Source organism: Malus sylvestris, chromosome 4 (assembly GCF_916048215.2).
Source record: "Malus sylvestris chromosome 4, drMalSylv7.2, whole genome shotgun sequence".
NCBI classification, from domain to species: Eukaryota; Viridiplantae; Streptophyta; class Magnoliopsida; order Rosales; family Rosaceae; genus Malus; species Malus sylvestris.
Window position 1 is genome coordinate 28,175,599 of NC_062263.1, and position 23,901 is coordinate 28,199,499.

Consider the following 23,901-nt stretch of genomic DNA (forward strand, 5'->3'; position numbering starts at 1 on the left):
GATTGTACTACATCGATCCGACCATATTATTACCAAATGACAATGCCTTTCGGCCTCTCACAGTCACAGGCTCACAGGTTCTTCAAGCTTCCATAAAGCTAGCTGGCAGAGTAGCACGTGCAAACCACACTTTATTACCTAATGCAAAACATCATAATTAGCTCGGTAGTTTGTTTCTTCCACGGGTAATGGAGGAGAATGTTAATTTACCCCGTCCCCAGTTTTATATGATTATATGTTTATAGTTCTCATCTCAAAATTAGTCACGAAAATAACGTTACTTATATGAATCTTCACAAAAATAACAAAGCTTACCTAGTTACATACATGAATTACAGACAATGTAAAACAGTACAGCATGTGTAGTAGTATGTGGTGGGAGAATCATTTTGTCTTTGTACACTTATCCTATATTTTCAACATGTCAGAACTCAATTCCATCTTTAAAAAACAAAAGAAGAACTAGTAACAAAGTATTATGAAATTAATAGACGATAGTTTATTCTAAATTAATTTAAAGATAAGCTAAAAATATTCGAACTTACATGCATAAAAGAAAGCATGTACACTATTTTATTCAATTTGGCTAAACACACGCTGCTATAAATTGATGACGTTTAGTATCGTTTTTCTGATTTCATAATTAAATAATCCATATTCCATAATGTTTGTCATCATTTGCAATTTTTCACGAGTGGATCATTCTGTTGATTTTAATGGTATTATTTATGCTTCCAAATCAGCAAGATTTGACATTAAAATATCATTTTTAATCCATTCATTACGTGACATGTTTATATATGTCTGAACTGTATGTGTCTTTGTTAAATGCATATACACACGGATAAAGTATCTTCTAACCAAGATCACTTGATGTGCAGCTAGCATGCTAAGTTAAGTTCCCTCTCCTGCAATAATTAGTCCAACTTTATTTCACGTGTAGTGTGCTGTGGATTTAGAGTAACTTTTTTGATGTATTCGGGATATCGTTACGTGGTGTTATTTTAGATAAATTATAACACATGTATGTTTTGTTAGTTAATATATTCTAAAAGTAAGCTATATTAATTCTATTTTTCACCACTATTATAACACGTGAAATAATAATATTACGTGACTATATTCTCAACACACAAAAATTTCTTGTGGATTTGGTTCATCATGAAGCCCTTTAAAAGCTCAGTTTCCCCAACCTTAAATAACTCACGAGTTGCATTTAAAAGCCAAAGTACTAACTACCAAGAGACACAGAGTGAGAGAGAGAGAGAGAGAGAGAGAGAGAGAGAGAGAGCTGGCACAGAGCAAATGGCTCTGGAAGCCGTCGTTTTCCCTCAAGATCCATTTAGTTGCACTAACAAAGACCTCTACAACTTGTTAGGAGGAAATTTGAGCTATGTCGATGATCAGCAGCAAGCCTCTCTTGATTTTCTCGGCTACCAAACAGACCAGAATTACCCTAACTATGATACTTATTCCTCACCGCCTTCAATGGTATCGCACTTCAACGAATTGCACCTCTCCAATCCAAACCCAGTTGCCAGCACTATAAACCCTGATGGTGATCAACCCGAATTTCAACTACCATTGGAGGACACAATCAACGTATCTAGCAGTACTCGTGCGAAACGACGTCGTGCCAAGAGTAAAAAGAACGAGGAGGAGATTGAGAACCAGAGAATGACTCACATTGCGGTTGAGCGCAACAGAAGAAAACAGATGAATGAGTATCTCTCCGTTCTTCGATCTATAATGCCCGAGTCGTACGTCCAAAGGGTACTAATTATATATACATTCCTACTACTACTTTGTTAATTAATTTCACTGTTTTTTTTAGATAAAGTTAGAAATCGTTTGATAACAATTTCGTTTTTTATTTTAGTTTTTTCTTCTTCATTATTTCTGAAAATGAAATTTATTTGATAATTATTTTCAGCTAAAAACTAAAAAAGTTATTACACGCCACTTAATATATTGGACAGACCAAAATATGTGACCTTTTGGTTGTATTATTAGGGTGATCAAGCATCAATCATTGGGGGTGCGATTAACTTTGTGAAGGAGCTAGAGCAAGAAGTGCAATTCCTTGGCGTTCAAAAGCCAAATAATTGTGCGCCTTTTTCCGAATTCTTTACCTTCCCACAGTACTCAACAAGGTCTACTAGTGATCATGAGTCAACGGTGGCCGCCATGGCGGAGCTGCCGCTGCTCGAGTGCAGGTCGAGCAATATCGCAGCTGACATAGAAGTGACAATGGTGGAGAGCCATGCAAGCCTCAAAGTAAGATCCAAAAGGCTCCCAAAGCAGCTCTTGAAAATTGTTTCTGGGTTGCATGATATGCACCTCACCGTTCTCCATCTCAATGTTGTCACCGCTGATGATATTGTGCTCTATTCTCTCAGCCTCAAGGTAATTGGAAAATCAATTCAAAATTTAATTTAGCGAAAACAAAATAATTAGAAGATTAAGATGAAGGAATTTGTATATGTTTTTGTGATGAATCCTTAAAAATTAAGCAGGTTGAAGATGAGTGCATGCTGACTTCAGTGGATGAAATTGCAACCGCAGTCCATGAGATGCTAGCTAGGATTCAAGAAGAAGCAATGCTGGACTTGAACTGATCATCAAAACCTCGCTTTTAATTATCAATTGCCTTTTTTCTTTCTAAATTTAATTATACCCTATGATGTGATAGACTCATACTTGGGTGTTTCTTCTCTGGTTGTAGACTGCTACCAAGTCATTCGGTTAATGTTTTCCTTAATTCCAGTTTAAGAAACTCTTTTCTTTAGATATAATAGACTAAGAGTGAGTCTTCTCTCTCATTTCATCTTTTCTCTTTTGTCAGTTTTTCTTTTTAAATTTTTAGAACATCAATCCTCGCAACTTTTTAGGCCATAAATTGTTAAAGAATGTTGACAATTAAAAATAAATTGTGTACAGAACTTGGAAAAATGGTGATTATTGTCGAACTTGCGTACTTAACCCATTGTTCTCCAAATCAGTGAGATTGTTTGATCTAGCTATTTATTCTTGGAACTTATGTGGATGGATGAATTAATCACATCTAATTGAAAAATGACACGTAGACGGTAGGAAGCTGATTTTTTGGAGTCTCCTCTTGGGTCTCCGGCCTTATTCTGCAGTTATCAACCAGGGAGTTTTTAGACTACTCACGAGCTATGCAGAGACTGATCTTCAGCACACTAGCAAAATATAGTATGTTTGTGGCCTCCATTCCTAGCTGCCTACGAGTGTTCAGGTATATAAATAGTCAAGTTCAACAGGAAAATAGGTAATCACCACTTAAAGCACCTCCAATGCTAGTCCTTAAAGTTGTCTTCACCACCGTATTAACCCTATAAATGAGAAATAAAGAAGTTGAGTCCATAAAGTATAGAGACAGACCATATACAAGATTCGAGTCCCCACATATAAGGACAATATCGGGAGCTAAGTGCCGGTGCCAGTGGGGTATTTTGAGTGGAAAACTTGGCCCACCCACGTGCAGATTCCTCGCTGTTGTGCTGCTGCATGCATGGTCCCACTGATTTTTCTTTTGTTTATGAAGAAAATCAAGAAAAATCAATGATCTTGATAACTTTTTCGTTTTTTTTTTATACTGTTTAGATTGACGGCTGCAAAAGTAACAATGAGTTTTTGATCTTTTATTCCCCAAATTTAAGGACTATACTATAAGGACACTCTTATTGGAATTAATAATCTTTTAGGGATAAGTATATTCCTTTTGAGTCTCTAAATGGTGGTGGGGGAGTCTCTAAATAGGGATTCCCATTGGATATGCTCTTACTGACTCAAAGTTCTCTATGTATTAGTTTCTCTCAAACTATCTCTTTGTCTTAGGCATCAGAAGCCATTTGTCAGATATCCTCCTCTTTTTCTCTAGTTTGTCAATTAGGCTACTGATATTTATTATTTTGTAGGTGGCGTTTCGTCCACTCAACCTTGGATGAAATTTGCATTCACACCTCATATTAGTGGGGTTATTGTACTATATGTCTCTTTGTATTTCAATAAGATTTCATAGTTTTTCCTATAAAAAAATTGTGTACCCATTGTTTTCTTTTTGGATAGTGCTATTCACACACTTATTTTTATCTCTCACACAGCCTTGTCAATTTTTGGTCATTGATGTTCTTCAATTCATCCGATTCAATGGCCGAAAATTGAGAATGGTATATGAGAAGTAAAAATATGTATAGCAGTACTACCTTTCTTTTTTTGGTCAATTTGCTTCATATTGTTTGGGTAGAGGGAAAAGTAAAGTAAACCTCAAGAAAGATACATGCTTTCTTGTTGCTAATTCACCACATGATAAATATCTATTAAATGAAGGGAAAACTAATGAAAATGACTTGAAAACTTTGAGTTTTAACGATAAGGATAAAATAAAGAGTAAAATGAATAGTACCAGGATTGAATTTTTAGTGTAAAAATATGGTTTTTTTGTTAAAGTGAACTTTGAGCTTTTCATTAAAGTTCCCTTCAATGAATGATTTATTTTTTAGGACGTGATAAGTATCTATTGGACTGATGACACCACTAAATCTATGTCTTAATTGCAAGAGAATCCCTCCTTCCAAAAAATTGATGTCCCTCGAAAAATAATCGTTCAAAAGGTTTTGTTAACCAAGCCCAGGAAGCAAAAATGAAGAAAAGGAGCCATATTCGAATGATGACTCTGATAGAACCATATTTTCGTACTTTACAAATAAAACCATTTATGCAGTTTCAGAACTACTAATCTTGCATATATTGAATTATGACGAGTCCCAAAGAGTACACAAAATAGTTGAGGTTTGGGTTAGCCCAAGTGATCAGGAAGAATGAAATTATGAGTTAGGTTTAGAAAAGGTGCATGGTTTAATTTAGTGTGATCGAAAAAGAAAAGTATAGGCAATTTGCAAACCGTGTGGTTCACAGGCTCACTTGGAGTCTCCAAGTGATGGCTACGGTTATGGCGGGCGGGTAACTGTGGTTATTTATCCATAACCGTTTATTCTTATACCCGCATAACCGTTTACCGTTGGATAATTGTCTAAACGGTTATATCCATACCCATAACCGTTTATAAACGGTTAACCATACTCATAACCGGGTACCCATTTAACTGTAACCATTTGGTACCCGTTTACCCATTTATCATTTTTAAATCCGTTTGTCATTTCTTTTTTACCATTTACTCATTTTTCACCTGTCTACGTGTTTTTTTAACAACTTGAAAATTAAAAAAGAAAAATTTGTCATAATTTTGTTTTTCTAACAATTAAACACCATTAAAGGTACATTCATCATGCATTTCCGCATTTTAATTTTTTAAGTCCGTATACCATTCCAATAATTGAAATAATAGTTTATAGACGATATTTTTAACTGTTAGCAATGAAGGTAATATAAAATTTGCTAAGTATTCTTGGGTTATGAAAACTGTTAAAAAACAGTATTTTTGGGTTATTTGACTCGGAATGTAAAATATTAACATAATATATATAATGGACCATGAAATTTAAAGTGGTTAAGGAAAATTATATTATATTAGCTAATCATGCACTATAGTCAATAGCATTGATATAAGTTTTGTCTGATAGGGAACATGATTTATGTTAATTTTACATATATAAAATAAATGGGTAAATGGTTACCCATTTATAACCGTGGTTAATACCCATAACCGCCCATTTAAATTTCGCGGGTAAACGATTATACCCATAACCGTTTATTTATCTAAACGGTTACCCATAACTGTAACCGTGAAATTTAAATAGACGGGTAACCGCGGTTATCCATAACCGATGGGTATTTGCCCATCCCTACTTGGAGAGCGTTGTTTAGAGTTGGTATGGACAGTGACTTGTCTTGCAATATTGCTAGGTTTCCGTTACTGAGCAGTTTATGTAATGTTTTTTAAAAATTATTATCTTGTGGTAACATGAGCTAACCATGACTCTTGCATATACGTCACTCGAATGAACTAAGTGAGTCCTAAACAAGTACACAAGATAGTTAAGCCTTGGGTTAGCTTAGGTGATGAGGAAGGATAGGTAATCAGTTATGATTAAGAAAGTTACAAAGTCCAATTAATTTGCAATAATTCCTCAGCGGATTTCTAACATAATTAATAACATGTTCATAAATTTCAGAGAGGGATGTTGATCCTTTTTTCTGTCATTGTACACTTGACAAATAACCAAATCCTCAAGTCTAGCAGGAAGTAAATCATTCATGCCATTGCAGACATCAAATACTGACATAATTAAGAAACATCCACATTAAAATTCAAATATCATATTGAGATGGAAAGATCGACATTAAAGTTTTAGTTGTTGGGAAGAGCCACTTCTTTTTCATTCTTCACGATTCCCTTCTGAACCATGAGCTTCTTTCTCCAGCTTCCTTTATTTAAAATTGACAACCACAAATTACTCAAAAATAAATAAATAAAATCGACTTCTCCATAATCTTTCGAATCCTGGTGAATCCAAAAGCGGCCGCCATCAAACTCTGGTGCTTTATTTCTTCATGGTGTTGAGAATGAGTCCCACATTGATGAGATGAGAGACCTTGCATGAGCTTATGAAAGGTTGAGCTACTCCCCATATTGCCAATTGGTTTTATGGTAGAACTTCAACTTTCTTTATGATATTAGAGCAGGTTGTCCCACGTGTGAAGCCAAACGGCCATACGCGCTCCATGTTACCCCGTTGTGTTGTCCACGTGTTAGGCTTGAAAATTCGCCATACGTGAGGGGCGTGCCGTGAATGAGTCCTACATTGATGGGAGGAGAGGCCTTGAATGACCTTATAAGAGGTTGAGTTACTCTTCATATTGCCAATTGATTTTAGGATACAATCTCAACTTTCTTCACATGATGATGTGTTTGATGGAATCACAGTCCGGTTTGAATCGGACTTGGCTGGCTACAACCCAGACGGACGAGAAAGAGACAAAGGGCACTGTCACGCATAAGTGCGTTGTTCCAGTACCTAAGAACCCCTCAACGAATTTGAAGATGTTCCTGGACATTTTTTCCGGCGGTTTGGTGGTTTTTCTAATGAACATTCTACTTATGGCGTAAAGATAAGGGAAGAATGCATAAACAATACACCCTAAGCATATACTTTTTCGGGTCGACCTAATAATTCATTGAAATAAATAGACAATGAAAACACCAGTCAAGGAGAAAAACATGTTCCCCATGTAAAACGATACAAAAGAGTTGTCCAGCTAAAAGAAAAATAGACATGAAAACAAAAACATGATTATTGTCTGTCATCAGCCACTATCCCTTGTCAAGACTACGATTGGAAATCAAAAACAAATATCATATGTCAGTAAGTCATATAGATTAATAAAATTCACCATCCAATTTATAAAGAAATAAGCGAAAAGAAAGCTTCGAACAACGTAGCATCTTACACAAAAGGAATGAAAGTAGCCATATTCGGATATACATCATAAAAGTTCAAATATAAGATCCGAGTTCAACTTGTTTCTGCAAACTTGTTTTCTAACCAAAGGGTGAACATCTTCCTGGAATCTTATCATATGTATGGATACTACTTTTCCATAAATCCATTAATTCATTAAAAAACAGCGCAAATAAACCTTCCTCAATCTTCGGTAATTAGTAGAGTCATCATCATATAATCTTTTCTCATTCACTTTCAAAGCGGCAAATTATAAGGAACTACGACGATCGATCAAGTGTTGTGATTTTGGTTTAGAATCCTGAACGGAGTAATCCGTCGATAGTAAGCCTTAATTTGACGTTGTGTGGGTCAGCTACAAAAACTGGAGTACATCCGATCGAATTTTTTGCCTCGTAACGATAACATCATTATTAACCCGTCCTTCCTTATACCATCCCATGTCGCTTGCAGTATGTGTGGACTTGTAAAATCGCTGCAATCTACGCTTTAATAGAAGATAACACATCACTTTTTGTGGAAATCTCATTCTTTGTCACTTTTTGTGGAAATTTCTTCCGTCTATTATGAGATTCTATTTTATATTTCGGCTCATTGCACACAAGGTATTTATCCAACTCTTTGTTCTCCTTACAAAACAATATACAATTATCTACACATGCAAGAATTTTTTCATACCCAAATCCGAGACCATTTAACACCTTCTGCACACTTTTATGATTGATGTGTAAATTAAAGCAACCTAAAAAATATTAATTCTAATCAAATTTTGTCTGCAAGTGCACTATTCATAGATTGTATAGAAGTGCACAAAGTTAACTGAATCTGAAAATCCGAAAATTTGAATATAGACTAATATAATCTTGTTGTTAATATGCATTTGTCCTTATAGACTAGTTCTTCAAAATGAGAACCATAAGAGATGAAGACTCATCGCTCACTCAACTCATACGAGGAAAACATGGATGCATAAACGGCCCAAAAATCATGGAAAGCCTGTTCATAATTACCTCTGTATTTTGGTTTGGTAATATAATTGGTATGATAATATGATAATAAAATCCAACCCTAAAGATAAGGGAAGAATGCATAAACAAGACTCCCTAAGCATATACTTTTTCGGGTCCAACTAATAATTCATTGAAATTCCACCAAACAAAATATTCCACCAAGGAAGAAAGTAGAATAAACAATGAAAACACCAGTCAAGGAGCAAAACATGTTCCCCATGAAAAAAAAATACAAAGGAGTTGTCCAGCTAAAAGAAAAATAGACGCGAAAACGAAAAAGATGAATTATTGTTCGTCATCATGCTACTATCCCTTGTCAAGACTAGCACTGGAAATCAAAAACAAAAAACATATGTCAGTAAGTCATATAGACTAATAAAATTCACCATCCAATTTATAAAGCAATAAGTGAAAAGAAAGCTTCGAACAACTTACGCTAGTAAAAAAAACTTCTTGCATGACGAAATTTTGTGCGACGAAACACACATTGTCCCACAAAGTCATTTTGAACTACAAAATTTTGAACTTTGCGCAACGAAGCAAACATTGTCGTGTAAATTTACTTTGCACGACAAAATTTTAAACTTCGCTTAATGTCTTTACAAAAATAATAAATTATTTTATTAAAACCTTTGCGTGACGAAATCCAAAATTTCGTCGCCTAAACCAATTTATTTTTTATTATTTAATTTTATATTATAAATTTTGAAACATAGTTGTGAACACGAAAATTTCCTGAAAGGAAAGAGACAAGAACAACGTGCACAAACAAATATTTGTATTTGATGATTTTGGGTTACAATCTCTCTCAAATTTGATTATCTGATTCGATCTCCGAAAGGTGTTGATTTGTGGATGTGTGATTGATCCAAGGGCCGTCAAGGCTTGATCTTGGATGAACGTTCTTTAAGGGCCGTGGGCTTGATCTTTGAATGTGGATTTGAGCGGATCTTCAAGGAGTCGTTGGGCTTGATCTTGAGGATGAGTGTTTCTCCAAGAGCCGTTGAGACTTGATCTTGAATAACGGTGATGAGCGGATCTTCAAAGGCTTTTGGGCTTGATCTTGAAGAACAGTGATGAACGGATCTTCAAGGGCTTTTGGGCTTGATCCTGAAGAACGGTGGCTTGTTGATCCAAGGGCCGTCGGGGCTTGATCTTGGAAGAACGATGAACGAAGAGCACTTTCTTCAAGGGCCGTCGGGGCTTGATCTTGAATTGGTGGATGATTGTTGATCCAAAGGGTCGTTGGGGCTTGATCTTGGAAGAACGATGAACGAAGAACGAAGAACACTTTCTTCAAGGGCCGTCGGGGCTTGGAAGATCGATGAACGAAGAACGAAGAGCACTTTCTTCAAGGGCTGTTGGGGCTTGATCTTGAATTGATGGATGATTGTTGATCCAAAGGGCCGTTTGGGCTTGATCTTATGATGAACGATGAACGAAGAACGAAGAACGAAAAGAGCTTTCTTAATTCTTCGGGAACCTGGATGCTTGAGAGCTTCGAAGTTTCAGAGCTTCAAAGCTTGCTTAATGATTTTGGTTCCCCTTCAAATGAATGAATTAGCCTTCTATTTATAGAAATTTCCAAGGCCTAATTTTGAATATAATATTCCAGATGAAATAAGTCATTTCTGCCAGGTGTTGACACGTGTCCTGTTTGATGACTTTTCCAACTTATTTCGATTTTTTTGTTTAGACATACGCTACGTGTAGAATTTATGTAATACATGAACGTTGAAACTTTGATTTATCGGTCAACATTTATTTACCGAAATTTCGATGTCTACAAATGCCCCCACTTCAAGGCGTGTCGTATATATGTGCTTGTCACATGTAGGAGATGCGTTTTGAAGTCCCTTACTGTAGATGTCGATCCAAGGGCCATCGAGGCTTAATCTTGAATTGGGCTGGAGATTTCTTCAAGGGCCGTTGAGGCTTGATCTTGAATTGGGCTTGAGATTTCTTCAAGGGCCGTCGAGGCTTGATCTTGAAGGTTGAATTTGGACCACAAGGAGCTTCATGTGGTAGATGATCTTTGGCTTTGGTAGTGGATGAATTGGCACATATTTGTTTTTTTGCGCTTGTTGACTTTCCACAACTTTGATCTTGAACTGGGTTTGATTCAAGGGTGGTGGACACTTGATTTTGAATCGGTCTTGTGATTTCTTCCAGGGCCGTCGAGGCTTGATTTTGAATTTGGCTGGAAGCTTCTTCAAGGGCCGTTGAGGCTTGATTCTTGAAGGTTGACTTGAACACATGACAAGCAGGCATGAGGTGAAGGTGTTGGTTTGTTTCTTTCTTCAATCTTTCCAAGTGCCGACCGATTGCTTTCTTTCTACTTGTCCCACTGGCAAGAGCAAGGGTAAAGGAAAAGCATGCCATGAGATATCTTTGCTTTTGACTCTGATGATATGAGGTACTTTTGCTTTTGAAGAAGTTGTGGATGAATCAGTACGTGCTTTGTTATGCTTGTCTCCACATGCTTCCATGTATCTTTTTCCTTTGCCTTATCTATTCTTCTGGTAGAATGTGGCATCTTCTCGAGTTCTTTAGTTCAGACTCCTTCTGCTGAGTTGAATGTGCATGCTGCATTCTTCTCTGCTTGTTTCTTCAGGCAGATGTGGCAGCTTCTTGAGTTCCTCAGCTCGGACTCCTTCTGCTGAGTTGACTGTGCAGACCGCATTCTTCTCTGCTTGTTCCTTCTGCACGTTGTCTCCACATGCTGCAAGGTATCATTTTCACTTGCCTTATCTGTTCTCCAGGCAGATGTGGTAGCTTCTTTGGAAGTACAACAGCAGTGGAAAACGAGTACTCGAGAGTAATACCATGTAAGCAACCAGGCAAAGGTTACAGGTAGTCGATTCCTTACCCGAGTTTGAGTGGAGGTTCCGACATATTGCTTTCTTTATCCTTGTCTTTGCAGGTAAGAACAATGACAAAGGAAAGGACGGGGAGAAAGCATGGTATGAGATACTCTTGCTTTCTACCCTGTTGATATGAGATACTTTTGCTTTGGTGTCATTTGTTTGCAGAGGTACCCCAAGGAATAAGAAACACTGAGTAACTTGAGAGGCTTCGTTGGGAAGGCATTCTCGGAGATGAAGAAAGGTTCTCGGAGATGAAGAGAGGTTCTCGGAGATGAAGAAAGGTTCTGTATGTCTGCCTTGCTATGGAAGGTGAAGGTGGACAGTTATAGGAAGTCTTTTAATACTTGTAGAGGTACTATTCTTTCACTCGTGTCGGCAACCAATGCGTGATTGATCGGTATGGCTTCACGTGCTTTCTTCTTTATCAGAAATCTTCGACAAATTGTCCGTAATTTTCGCCAAGCTGAGTGTGCATGTGACAAGTGTTGACGAGGCTGAAAAAGACTGGCGCCTCTTCGATATCTGGGATCGGCGCTTCGACAAATTGCCTGTGATTTCCGCGAAGCTGAGTTTACGCGTGACGGGTGCTGACGAGGCTGAAAAAGACTGGCGCCTCTTCGATATCTGGGATTGGCGCTTTAACAAATTGCTCGTGATTTCCGCAAAGCTGAGTTTGCGCGTGACGGGTGCTAACGCGTCTGGAAAAGCAATATGCTTCTCCAATTTCTGAGCTTGCCTCTTCGATTTTTGAATTGGCCTTTTCGAATTCTGAGCTCGCTTCTTCAATCTCTGAAATCCCGTCGAGTGTTGATTTTTATAGAGGCACGCAGTTCGTTTCAAAGCACACTTGAATTTTTTGCTTGTAGAAAACTCCCTTCTTGCACTTCTAAGATCTTGATTTGTCCGACCTCTTCTTTCTTCTACACTTTTGAAAATGTCTGGACCCTCCGACCGTCGTTTTGACTTGAACCTTGGTGAAGAGGCAGTCCCGCATTCTCCAGACAACATATGGCGCCCATCCTTCATATCCCCTACTGGTCCTCTTACCGTTGGGGATTCGATGATGAAGAATGATATGACCGCTGCGGTGGTGGCCCGGAACCTTGTCACTCCCAAAGATAACAGACTACTTTCCAAACGGTCTGATGAGTTGGCTGTTAAGGATTCTCTGGCTCTCAGTGTTCAGTATGCAAGTTCTGTGTCTAATATGGCCTAACGCCTATTTGCTCGAACCCGTCAAGTTGAATCATTGGCGGCTGAAGTGATGAGTCTCAAACAGGAGATTAGAGGGCTCAAGCATGAGAATAAACAGTTGCACAGGCTCGCACATAACTATGTTACAAATATGAAGATGAAGATTGACCGGATGCAGGAATCTGATGGTCAGATTTTACTTGATCATCAGAGGTTTGTGGGTTTGTTCCAACAGCATTTGCCTTCGTCTTCTGGGGCTGTACCGCGTAATGAAGCTCCAAATGATCAACCTTCGGTGCCTCCTCCTCCTGGGGTTCCCCCGAGTGATAAGGCTCTAGATAATCACCCTCTGGTGCCTCTTCGATCTGGGGTTCTGCCGACTGCTGAGACTTCTCCTGACCAACCTTTGTGAAGTCTCCCTCTTGCTTGTTTGTTTGTTTTTTTTTTTTTTTTTTTTTGTTTTTTTTTTGAACTTATGTAAAACGTACATTTATGTAATTTTTTTTTAGAGGAATAAATAAATAAGCCTTATTTCATTCTCTGTGTGTGTGTATTTCTTAGTGCCAAAAGCATAAAGATTTATTTATTTATATATATATATATATATATATATATATATATATATATATATATTTTTTTTTTTAATGGTGAAGACCCACAATCCACTGTATATATATATATATATATATTTTTTTTTTCACATGATGCCCATGCCGACACCACCATTCCATTCTCCTCTTTTTTATTTATTATATATATACTTTTTTTTTCTTTTGACTGGCACTACCATTACCACTCCCTTCTCATTTTTTTCTTCTTTTTGCTGGCACTACCACTATCACACAAATTTTTTTTTTCTTTTTTTTTTCTTTTTGCTGGCACATGGTGCCAGATGCACCATCCATATATATATATATATATATATATATATATATATTTTTTTTTTTTCTTTGCACATGGTGCCTGATGCACCCTTTTTTTTTTCACGTGGTGCCAACACCACTTTGCTCCACCATCCATTTTTTTATTATATATTTTTATGTATAAATTTGGGTGATGGGTAGAGGATTTTGCAGGAAGAACGAAGACGACGAAGATGGAGCATGCACCAGTGAGGTTGTGGCTGTTTGGTCGTGGAGGAAGTCAGCCTGCTTTTCCGGCGACGGCAAGCTTGTGAGAAGTTTCCAGGATGCGAAGCTGCTCATGGTGCTGCGGGAGAGAGAGTGACGTCAACCTCCAGTCATCGCAACCACCATTCTCGAGCCCTTCGACTCCAGCTGGCCTCTCCACCTTCACCGCCGCATCGGCGCCAGTGACAGCGGCATCACCTTTCCCCTCAATCTCAGACTTTCACCGTACTCACATACCAGAAGTGCATTTGCTCAACCAGATCGTATGTACTCGAAGTCTTGTCTCCGCGATACAACTGCAGCTCAGCTCAACCGAGACCAAACCCAATCCAAACCCTAACACTCTTCAACTGCAGTAGCAATGACACTAGATGAGGCGGCTCGAAGATGCTACTCCAACGAATCCAAGCTATGCAGCGAGGAATTTGTCAAGATGATGCAGCAGCAGGTTAACAGTGGTGATGTTGCATGTTCTTGCCACTTTCCGCAACCGTGAGTCCCCGAAAATACGTCGAGGGAACCGAGGTGTTACTGCTTTGCCGTGATTTCAAGGCGTCGATGGCAAGTTGAGGAAGAAGACTATTTGCTGCTATTTGTGGCTGAGAGAGAGACAGGCATTGGTGACGTGGTTGCTGTTCGTTGCTGCTTGCTCTGCTATGCCGATGTGCTTCTGCATCTTGCTGTTTGTCCTCACGCTGTTGTGATGATTTATGCTGAGTCGGGAGTAGTCAATTTTGCAAGTGAAGACCTGAAGTGGCAACCGCAAAGCCTCGAGCTTCGAGAAGCACATGTCGTTGAGGACGTCGCTGCGGCACCACCGGCACATGGGGTTGCGGGAGCACTGCGATTCCGACAACATGTCGTTGCAGTTCTGGATCTAACTCTGATTGCTGCCGTTGTTCCTCATTTGTCTGCCCGACAGCCCGCGACCTGGACGGATCCGAGACTCGGCTTCGTGGCACGAGATGTACAAAGTAGCTAAGAGGACTAGGACTAGGATAAAGGTCACGGCTTTAGAACTCGGGCCGCGAGACTCGGTTGCCATAAATGGTAAGTTGCTGCCTCGGACTCTCTGCTGCCGGTTCGCTCGCAGATTGGTGACTGTATGGTGGTTTTTGCATTGTGAAATGTATAGGAGAATTGAAGGTGGGTTTAAGGGCAAAGAAGGAGATGACAGGGCCTGGGCTGGTGCCTTTTGTTGTTGCTGGGCCTAGACATATATATATATTTCCTTTTTTTTTTTTTTTTTTTTTTGTAAATACATAATAACATATGTATTCATTTTTTTTTCGAAGAAACTGTAATTTAATTTTGTACAAAGAAAATTTTCTTAACAAAATAAATTTGTAATAAAATTGACCTTCTTTAATAAAACATTTATTCTTTTATTTTGATGTGACTGAACTCGAAATTTAATGTTCGAGCTGCCTACGTACCCTTCCAAAGAAAGAGATCAAGTCGTAACGTAGTTCAAATGAGTGATGAATTTAACAGTGATTTTGATGATGATTTTACCGTACACAGTTTATGCTCTTGCGGGCCAGGAGCTTTGGTTTGTGCAGTTTAGGCTCGTGCGAACAAGGAGTGTTAGTGCCGTTTGCAGTTTCAGCTCGTGCAGACCAGGAGCGTTTGGTGTCGTTTGCAGTTTCAGCTCGTGCAGACCAGGAGCGTTGGTGTTGCCTTTTATGCTCGTGCAGACCAGAAGCGTTGGTGTCGCCTTTTATGTTCATACGGACAAGGAGCATTGATGTCACCTTTTATGCTCATGCGGACCAGGAGCGTTGTGCCACGCAGTTTAGGCTCGTGCAGGCGAGGAGCTTCGTGTTCTACAGTTTAGGCTCGTGTGGACAATGAGCTTTGGTTCGTGCAGTTTAGGCTCGTGCAAACAAGAAGCATTGGTGAATTTGTCAAGCAATTTTGGAGAGGCGTTCCTCACAATCTTCATAGCAAGGAGCCTTGACCGAGTGATTGAAGAAGTCTTCGGGCAAGAAATCGCGCATTGTGATGGGGACGGACGATCTTCGTGTCGAAGTTTCATCATCTTTAACACGTTCACGTTGTTTTGAAGGTTGACAAAAGCTGCTTTGCCCCCTTTCCGATTGGCGGACTTGTGGAGGAGACGTATGCTTCTTGTGCAATTTCTTAGGAGTGACTTGAGTCCATTCTTCAATTTTGCTTTGCTTGACTGGCATGGTTTTGGAGCATGCCCCCAGCGATTGAGGTGAAGATTTTGAGTTGACAGAGCCATAAGTGATGGTGGTATAATTTGACTTCACCACATCGTCAAGATCTAGCTCGATGATTCCTTTATGAGCCAGCTTCATGATGAGATCTTTCAGCACGAAGCATTTTTTTGTCGGATGACTGATGAAGCGGTGGAATTTACAATATCTTGGACTGTCGGTACGATTCATCTCTTCCGGCCGTCTGCACTCAGGCAAACCGATCACCTTCTTGTCCAACAGGTCATCCAGCATGGCAACCACATCAGAGTCGGGGAATAGATAAGTCTTCTCCTCAAGCTCCTTCAAAGTGCGTCTACGCATCTCTTGATCACGAAAAGCTTCGGTTTGAATCGCCTTGCCTCGTGTAGGGATTTTGACGGGAGTTGTGTTGTCCGTCATTGCTTCCTTGGTGGATTTCCACGCAGCCTTCTCCACCTTTGTCTCAAGAACTTTGTCAATCTTGTAGTCAGAGATCGGTTCTTTCTTCCCATGATGGGCGATGCTTAACTCCATGTCATGGGCGCGGGTGGCTAGCTCTTCGAAGGTCCGTGGTTTAATGCCTTGAAGGATGTATTGCAAACCCCATTGCATACCTTGGACGCACATCTAGATTGAAGAGGTCTCTGAGAGCCTGTCTTTGCAGTCGAGGCTTAGAGTGCGCCATCTGTTGATGTAGTCAATGACCGGCTCATTTTTCCATTGCTTTGTGCTCGTTAGCTCTAGCATGCTCACAGTGCGGCGAGTGCTGTAGAGGCGGTTGAGGAATTCCCGCTCCAATTGCTCCCAGCTGTTGATGGACTCAGGCTCTAGGTCCTTGTACCACTCAAAGGTGTTTCCTTTCAGCGAGCGCACAAACTGCTTGACGAGGTAGTCTCCTTCGGTCCCTGTGTTGTTGCAAGTTTCAACAAAGTGGGCAACGTGTTGTTTCGGGTTTCCCTTTCCATCAAATTGCATGAACTTTGGCGGTTGATAACCCATCGGCATCCTTAAGGCGTCGATCTTCTTTAAATACGGCTTCGAGTACAACCCGGAGGTATTTGAGCTCCCTTCGTACTGTGCCTTGATGGTGTTGGTGATCATCTCTTGCAGCTGCTGGATAGAAAGAGATCCCATGAGTGCCGCTGCTTGGTCTGGCTCCGGCTTCGCATCGATTATCTCCACCGTAGGCTCATCTTCTGGGTTAGGGTTCTCGCCGTCATGTGTCTCCAGTTGGCTGACGAGTGCAGCGATTTGCAAGTCTTTTTCTTCCACAGTTCGGGTTAGCCTTGCAATTGCTTCATTCATTTGAGCCAGCTGCTCATCGATTGAAGTTGCTCTAATGGTCATGACTTGCATGGCTGAACTGCCGCTCGAATCAGTATCAGAGAGCATGGATTCAGAGTATTTCCTTGGACTTTCGCCCCTTGGTGCCCTTGGTGAGGCTAAGGTGATCAAAGGCTCGTGTCTTGGGTGCTCTTGTTCCCTTGGCAGAGTTGATGCAGAGGTGAAAGAGGCGGCAGAAGTAGCTCTTGCCTTGCTTCGAGTCGTGATGCCTAAAGTGACACCACTTGCGACGAGGACGCTCTTGTTATTTGCGCCAGTTGCGGGAACAGTTTGAGCCTTCCTTGATGCCATTAATCTTGGAAGTGTGCTCGAATTTCTTGAACGGAGAAAGAGATGAGAGGTAGAGATTGTCCCACTAGGCGTGCCAATTTGTGAACACGAAAATTTCCTGAAAGGAAAGAGACAAGAACAACGTGCACAAACAAATATTTGTATTTGATGATTTTGGGTTACAATCTCTCTCAAATTTGATTCTCCGATTCGATCTCCGAAAGGTATTGATTTGTGGATGTGTGATTGATCCAAGGGCCGTCAAGGCTTGATCTTGGATGAACGTTCTTTACGGGCCGTGGGCTTGATCTTTGAAGGTGGATTTGAGCGGATCTTCAAGGAGTCGTTGGGCTTGATCTTGAGGATGAGTGTTTCTCCAAGGGCCGTTGAGACTTGATCTTGAATAACGGTGATGAGCTAATCTTCAAAGGCTTTTGGGCTTGATCTTGAAGAACAGTGATGAACGGATCTTCAAGGGCTTTTGGGCTTGATCCTGAAGAACGGTGGCTTGTTGATCCAAGGGCCGTCGGGGCTTGATCTTGGAAGAATGATGAACGAAGAGCGCTTTCTCCAAGGGCCGTCGGGGCTTGATCTTGAATTGGTGGATGATTGTTGATCCAAAGGGCCGTTGGGGCTTGATCTTGGAAGAACGATGAACGAAGAACGAAGAACACTTTCTTCAAGGGCCGTCGGGGGCTTGATCTTGAATTGGTGGATGATTGTTGATCCAAGGGCTGTCGGGGCTTGATCTTGGAAGAACGATGAACGAAGAACGAAGAACACTTTCTTCAAGGGCCGTCGGGGCTTGATCTTGAATTGGTGGATGATTGTTGATCTAAAGGGCCATTTAGGCTTGATCTTAGGATGAACGATGAACGAAGAACGAAGAACGAAGAATGAAGAGAGCTTTCTTGATTCTTCGGGAACCTGGATGCTTGAGAGCTTCAGAGTTTCAGAGCTTCAGAGCTTGCTTAATGATTTTGGTTCCCCTTCAAATGAATGAATTAGCCTTCTATTTATAGAAATTTCCAAGGCCTAATTTTGAATATAATATTCCAGATGAAATAAGTCGTTTCTGCCACGTGTTGACACGTGTTCTGTTTGATGACTTTTCCAACTTATTTCGATTTTTTTGTTTAAACATACGCTACGTGTAGAATTTATGTAATACATGAGCGTCGAAACTTTGATTTATCGGTCAACATTTATTTACCGAAATTTCGATGTCTACAATAGTTATTTTCATAAGTTTTTATTATTTTTTAAAAAACTTTGCGCGACGAATATCAATATTTCGTCGTCTAAACCCTATTTACTTTTTTTTTATTTAATTTAATATTTTATATTGTTAAACTAATTTAAATCAACATTTGGTATCCTAAACCCTATTTATATTTTAAATTTGAAAAATATAATTTTTTAAAATTTTGCGTGACAAACCTATATGTATAGGTCACGCTCGGGCTGCCCCAACTCGGCAATTCATTCGGTTACTTCGCAGTCACCGAATGAATTTCGTCGTGCAAAATCCTTAAATTTGGGAGAGCACAAAAAAATGGGGCGCGGGATTTTTTTTAAGACTTTGTGCGACGAATTTTTGATCGCGCAAAACTTTGCACGACCAACATTTCGTCGTGCAAAATCCTAAAAGTTTGGGTGGGTGCCAAAAATGGGACACGGAAAATTTTATTTTAAAAAATTTTCAAGATTTTACGCGACCAATATTTCGTCGCGTAAACTCGTATCCTTCGTTGCGCAAAGTGTTATGGTTTTTAAAACCAAAATAACTCCTCACAATTTTCTCAATGTCTTTCTCTATTATCTTTCCTCTCATCTCTTTGCCTCTACTCAAATCCGACCCTCTCTCTCACACTCTCTCCTCTCACTTAATCTCTCTTCTCTCTCTCTTCTCTATCTCTCACTCTCACTCACTATCTCATCTCTCTCTCACTATCAACTCTAACTTTCTCACACTCACTTTTCTCTCATTCTCACTCACTCTCAATCTTGCCAAAAGGTATTTTCTCCCCAATTTTTTTTTTTCATTAATATGTGTTTTTGGAGTTAATTAATTGGGTTTGGTGTAGGGTGGAGTTTGGGGTATGCCAATTTTAGGGGAGATTATGCCCATTTTTTGGTGTTATTTTATGTTTTTTGTTTGTTATTTGGCCATGTTTGTTTTGTTCGTAAGGAATCATTGAGACTTTGATGGCGAAAGTTATTGCACTATATCCCCCGCCACTACCACCACAATAGACTTGTATTAGGATTTTAATATTGTACTCTGCTAATTTATGTGTACATTTTAAATATATTATATATATATTGGATAATTTGATCACTATTTTTCATTTGTAATTTTATTTAAATGCATCAATTTAAAATTAAAGTAATTAAAAAATTAAGTCATACAATTAAATAAAATTAAAAAAGTAAAAATTCGAAAAATCTTGTGCTACCAAATAATTCGTCGTGTAAACAATTAATATAATTAAATTAAAATAAGAGAAATAATAAAACAAAAGGTCAAAAGTCAAAAACCTTGCACGACAAAATATTTCGTTGCACAAAATATTATATTAATTTATTTTAATTAAAAAAATACAAAACAAAAAATCTTTGCGAGATGAAATATTTCGTCGTATAAAGTATCTTCGTGCGACGAAGATTAATTTTCGTCGCACAAATCCTATTGTCACGAGCTTTGCCAATTAATTTTATGGTACAACCTCAACTTTTTTCGCATGGTAATAGTGTTTGATGGAATCATTATACTGCCGACAATCACCAAACCGCCGGAAAAAACAGATAACTAGAGTTTTTTTTTTTTAATTATATCTTTATGTACTTATAGCTTTGTCTCTACATATCTATTTGTGTACCTATAGCTTTGTATCTATTTGTGTACCTATTTGCTCACCTACTTGAATGACTCTAGGTGTTGGGTAAAGTTTTCGTTGAGTATATATAAGTCGTATTCGAGGAAGCGGAGGACATGTCCACGAGTTCTAGTCAAACTATTTTCTACCCTAAGTCATATAAGAGACTGTGAGAAGTAAAAACAAACCTTATTTTAAAAATGGCTCACATCTTTAGTAGATATATTTTTGCTTAAATTTTATCGGAAAGTAATGAAGATGGTACATATACACCACATCATGAGTTTGGGTAATATTTGCACACACCTTCAGGTAACTTAATTGGCAATCTCATTACTTACAGACATTGAGAAATGCTTTCAATTGATCGGATGGTTAAGAATGATTGTATATTCTGGTATGTTATTAATTAGCTTCTCATATATTGTCCATCAAGTATTGAACATGTGATCGATTTGAGAAGAATACAAAAAGACTTCTTTTAAAAGTATTAAAAGTGTAACTAAACTAAATGATTGCAAGAACTCTCAGAAATGGAGATCGAAGAAAGCAAGAAAACTGAGAGAGAATTGATCTTAGCAGCTGAAGAAGAAAAGACTAACTGTATTGAATGAATCATTACAACAGATTACAACTGTTTATATCACAACAATTCTAACTAACTTGTATACGTGGCAATCCTCTACATCTCTCCTTATTACACTAACCAATCAATAATTGCCACCTGTAATTTTATTACATTTCAGTTATTATCCCCCTCAATTCTGCTGGGATGTCCAAGACTGAGATTGATGCAGCGCTTTACAAAGATAGGACTGTGTAGTTCTTTAGTAGAACATCATCAACTTGATTGTATGTGGAAACATAGTGAACAATGATATCTTTCTTTTGCACACTTTCTCGAATGAAATGATAGTTAGTGTCAAGATGTTTAATTCTTGAATGAAACATTGGATTGGTGCTGAGTGCCAACGCTGAGAGGTTATCATAGTACAAATCTGGAGGAGCAGGTAAGAACTGATGTAAATCGTTCATAATTGACCTTATCCAACACTCGATCAAAAGCACAATTTGCCAAAGCCTTGTAATAAGCTTCTATGAAACTTCTAAAAACTGAGGACTGTTTCTTCGATTGCCAAGATATAGGATTAGGACCAAGAAATACCACATATCATGTTATTGACCTTCTTGTATTGATATCAGCAGCCCAATCAACATTTGAATATGCCGAAATGTGAGTATTAGAAGCTGAATAATATGTAATACCACATTGCAGTGTCCCTTGAAGATATCTAATTATCATTTTCACTAAGAACATGTGTACATCAGTTAGATTTGTCATATATTGACATACAACATTCACAGAGTGAGCAATATCAGGCCTAGTGAAGGTCAAATATTGGAGTGCTTCAACAATACTCTTGTAAAAGCTTGGATCGGCTAAAGTTGACCCTCAGACATTAACAACTGTGTATGAGGATTTGAAGGTGTTAGGTGCATGCCTACAACTCTCTATTCCTGCCTTTTTAATGAGCTATTTTGCATATTTAGCTTGACTGATAAACACATCACCATTGCTTTTTGTATTGAATTTGCAATCCCAAGAAGTAGGTCAACTTCCCCATGTCTTTCAAATCAAATATTTCACTCAGTGTAGTAATAACAGCTTGTACTTTGGAAGTATTTGAACCTATAAGAATAATATCATCTACACACAAAAGTAGAATGATAATATCTTTGCCATTTGTTTGAACAAATATGCTAGTATCAGATTGAGACACTATGAATCCCAGAGATGGTAGCACACTTGTGAATTTCGAATTCCAAGCTCTTGGAGCCTGTTTGAGTTCATACAAGGATTTGGATCCACAAAGCCTTGTGGTTGTTTCATATATATCTCTTCCTGCAACTCACCATGTAAGAATGCATTCTTTATATATAGTTGTCTAATTTCCCACTTGTGACTTGTAGCAAGAGCAAGAATTAATCTCACTGTAGTATGCCTTACTACATGACTAAATGTCTCAAAATAATCTAGACCATGCTCTTATGTATATCCTTGAGCCATCAACCTTGCCTTGTATCTAGATATATTGCCATTAGGATTTTCTTCAATTTGTACACCCATTTACTCCCAATAGTGATTCTATCATGAGGTTGAGGTACTAGAATCCATGTCCATTGCCCCTTAAAAGCATCAAACTCATCTTGCATAATCTGTTACCAGTTTGGATTGGTTGCTGCAATTTTAAAGCTCTTTGGTTCTCTATGATCAACAATTTCAGCTACAAATGAAAAACCACCACAGCACTAGAACAATCATCAATTTTTAAAGACTGTAACTCAGGTAAATTTGCATGAAAAGCATGATAATCTCTTCTTTCAATGGCTTCAGTTTGAAGTCCTGTTTTCATAGAGTGAGATCTTGAAGCATCATTAGTTGTAGAATTAGAAGTTTGATTCCAATCATTCACAGAGATGGGAAGTAATACCTGAAGTTGTGTTGGATCTGGGATAGGCAACAAGGGTGTGATTGAGATCTTATACCTCTACTACTTTGCTAACTTCATTGTTACTTCTTTGGTAAAGTTAGAAGTCGTTTGATAACAATTTCATTTTTTTTTTTTTATATTCTGAAATATATATATATATATATATATATATATTATAATTATTTTCAGCTAAAAATATATTGGACCGACCAAAATATGTGACATTTTGGTTGTATTATACTAGGGTGATCAAGCATCAATCATTAATTGGGGGTGCCATTTACTTTGTGAAGGAGATGAGCAAGAAGTGCAATTCCTTGGCGTCCAAAAGCCAAATGAACGTCCGCCTTTTTCAGAATTCTTTACCTTCCCACAGTATTATCACCGAGGTCCACTACAGCTCATGAGTCTACGGTGGCCACCATGGCGGAGCTACCGCTGCTCGAGTGCAGGTTGAGCAGTATCGCAGCTGACATAGAAGTGACAATGGTGGAGAGCCATGCAAGCCTCAAAGTAAGATCCCAAAGGCTCCCAAAGCAGCTCTTGAAAATTGTTTTTGGGTTGCTGATATGCACCTCACCGTTCTCCATCTCAATGTTATCACCGCTGATGATATTGTGCTCTATTCTCTCAGCCTCAAGGTAATTGGAAAATCAATTCAAAATTTAATTTAGCGAAAAAAAATTTAGAAGATTAAGATGTAGGAATTTTTATATGTTTTTGGGATGAATCTTTAAAAATTAAGCCGGCTGACGATGAGTGCATGCTGACTTCAGTGGATGAAATTGCAACAGCTGTGCATGAGATGCTAGCTAGGATTCAAGAAGAAGCAATGCTGGATTTAACTGATCATCAAAACCGAGCTTTTAATTAATCAATTGCCTTTTTTTCTTTCTAAATTTAATTATACCCTATGATGTGATAGACTCCTACTTGGGTGTTTCTTCTCTGGTTGTAGACTGCTACCAAGTCATTCGGTTAATGTTTTCCTTAATTTCAGTTTAAGAAACTCTTTTCTTTAGATATAATAGACTGAGAGTGAGTCTTCTCTCTCATTTCATCTTTT

General features: G+C 38.6%; 1 protein-coding gene and 1 pseudogene across 2 annotated transcripts; both read left to right on the top strand.

Annotated features, from left to right (window-relative positions):
* The first annotated feature begins 1,192 nt into the window (after nt 1-1,192).
* On the top strand, nt 1,193-23,901 carry LOC126619067 (transcription factor bHLH96-like). 2 transcript variants are annotated; one of them, XM_050287332.1, is made up of 4 exons: nt 1,193-1,773; nt 2,014-2,406; nt 2,517-2,650; nt 23,718-23,901. In XM_050287332.1, the coding sequence occupies exons 1-3, from the start codon at nt 1,306-1,308 to the stop codon at nt 2,616-2,618; spliced, it is 963 nt and encodes a 320-aa protein (XP_050143289.1). In that variant the 5' UTR covers nt 1,193-1,305; the 3' UTR covers nt 2,619-2,650; nt 23,718-23,901. The 2 variants fall into 2 exon arrangements, with proteins under 2 accessions (XP_050143289.1, XP_050143288.1); XM_050287331.1 differs by lacking the exon at nt 23,718-23,901 and having other exon boundaries at nt 2,517-2,830.
* Nucleotides 17,205-23,709, top strand: LOC126618296 (transcription factor bHLH96-like; annotated as a pseudogene).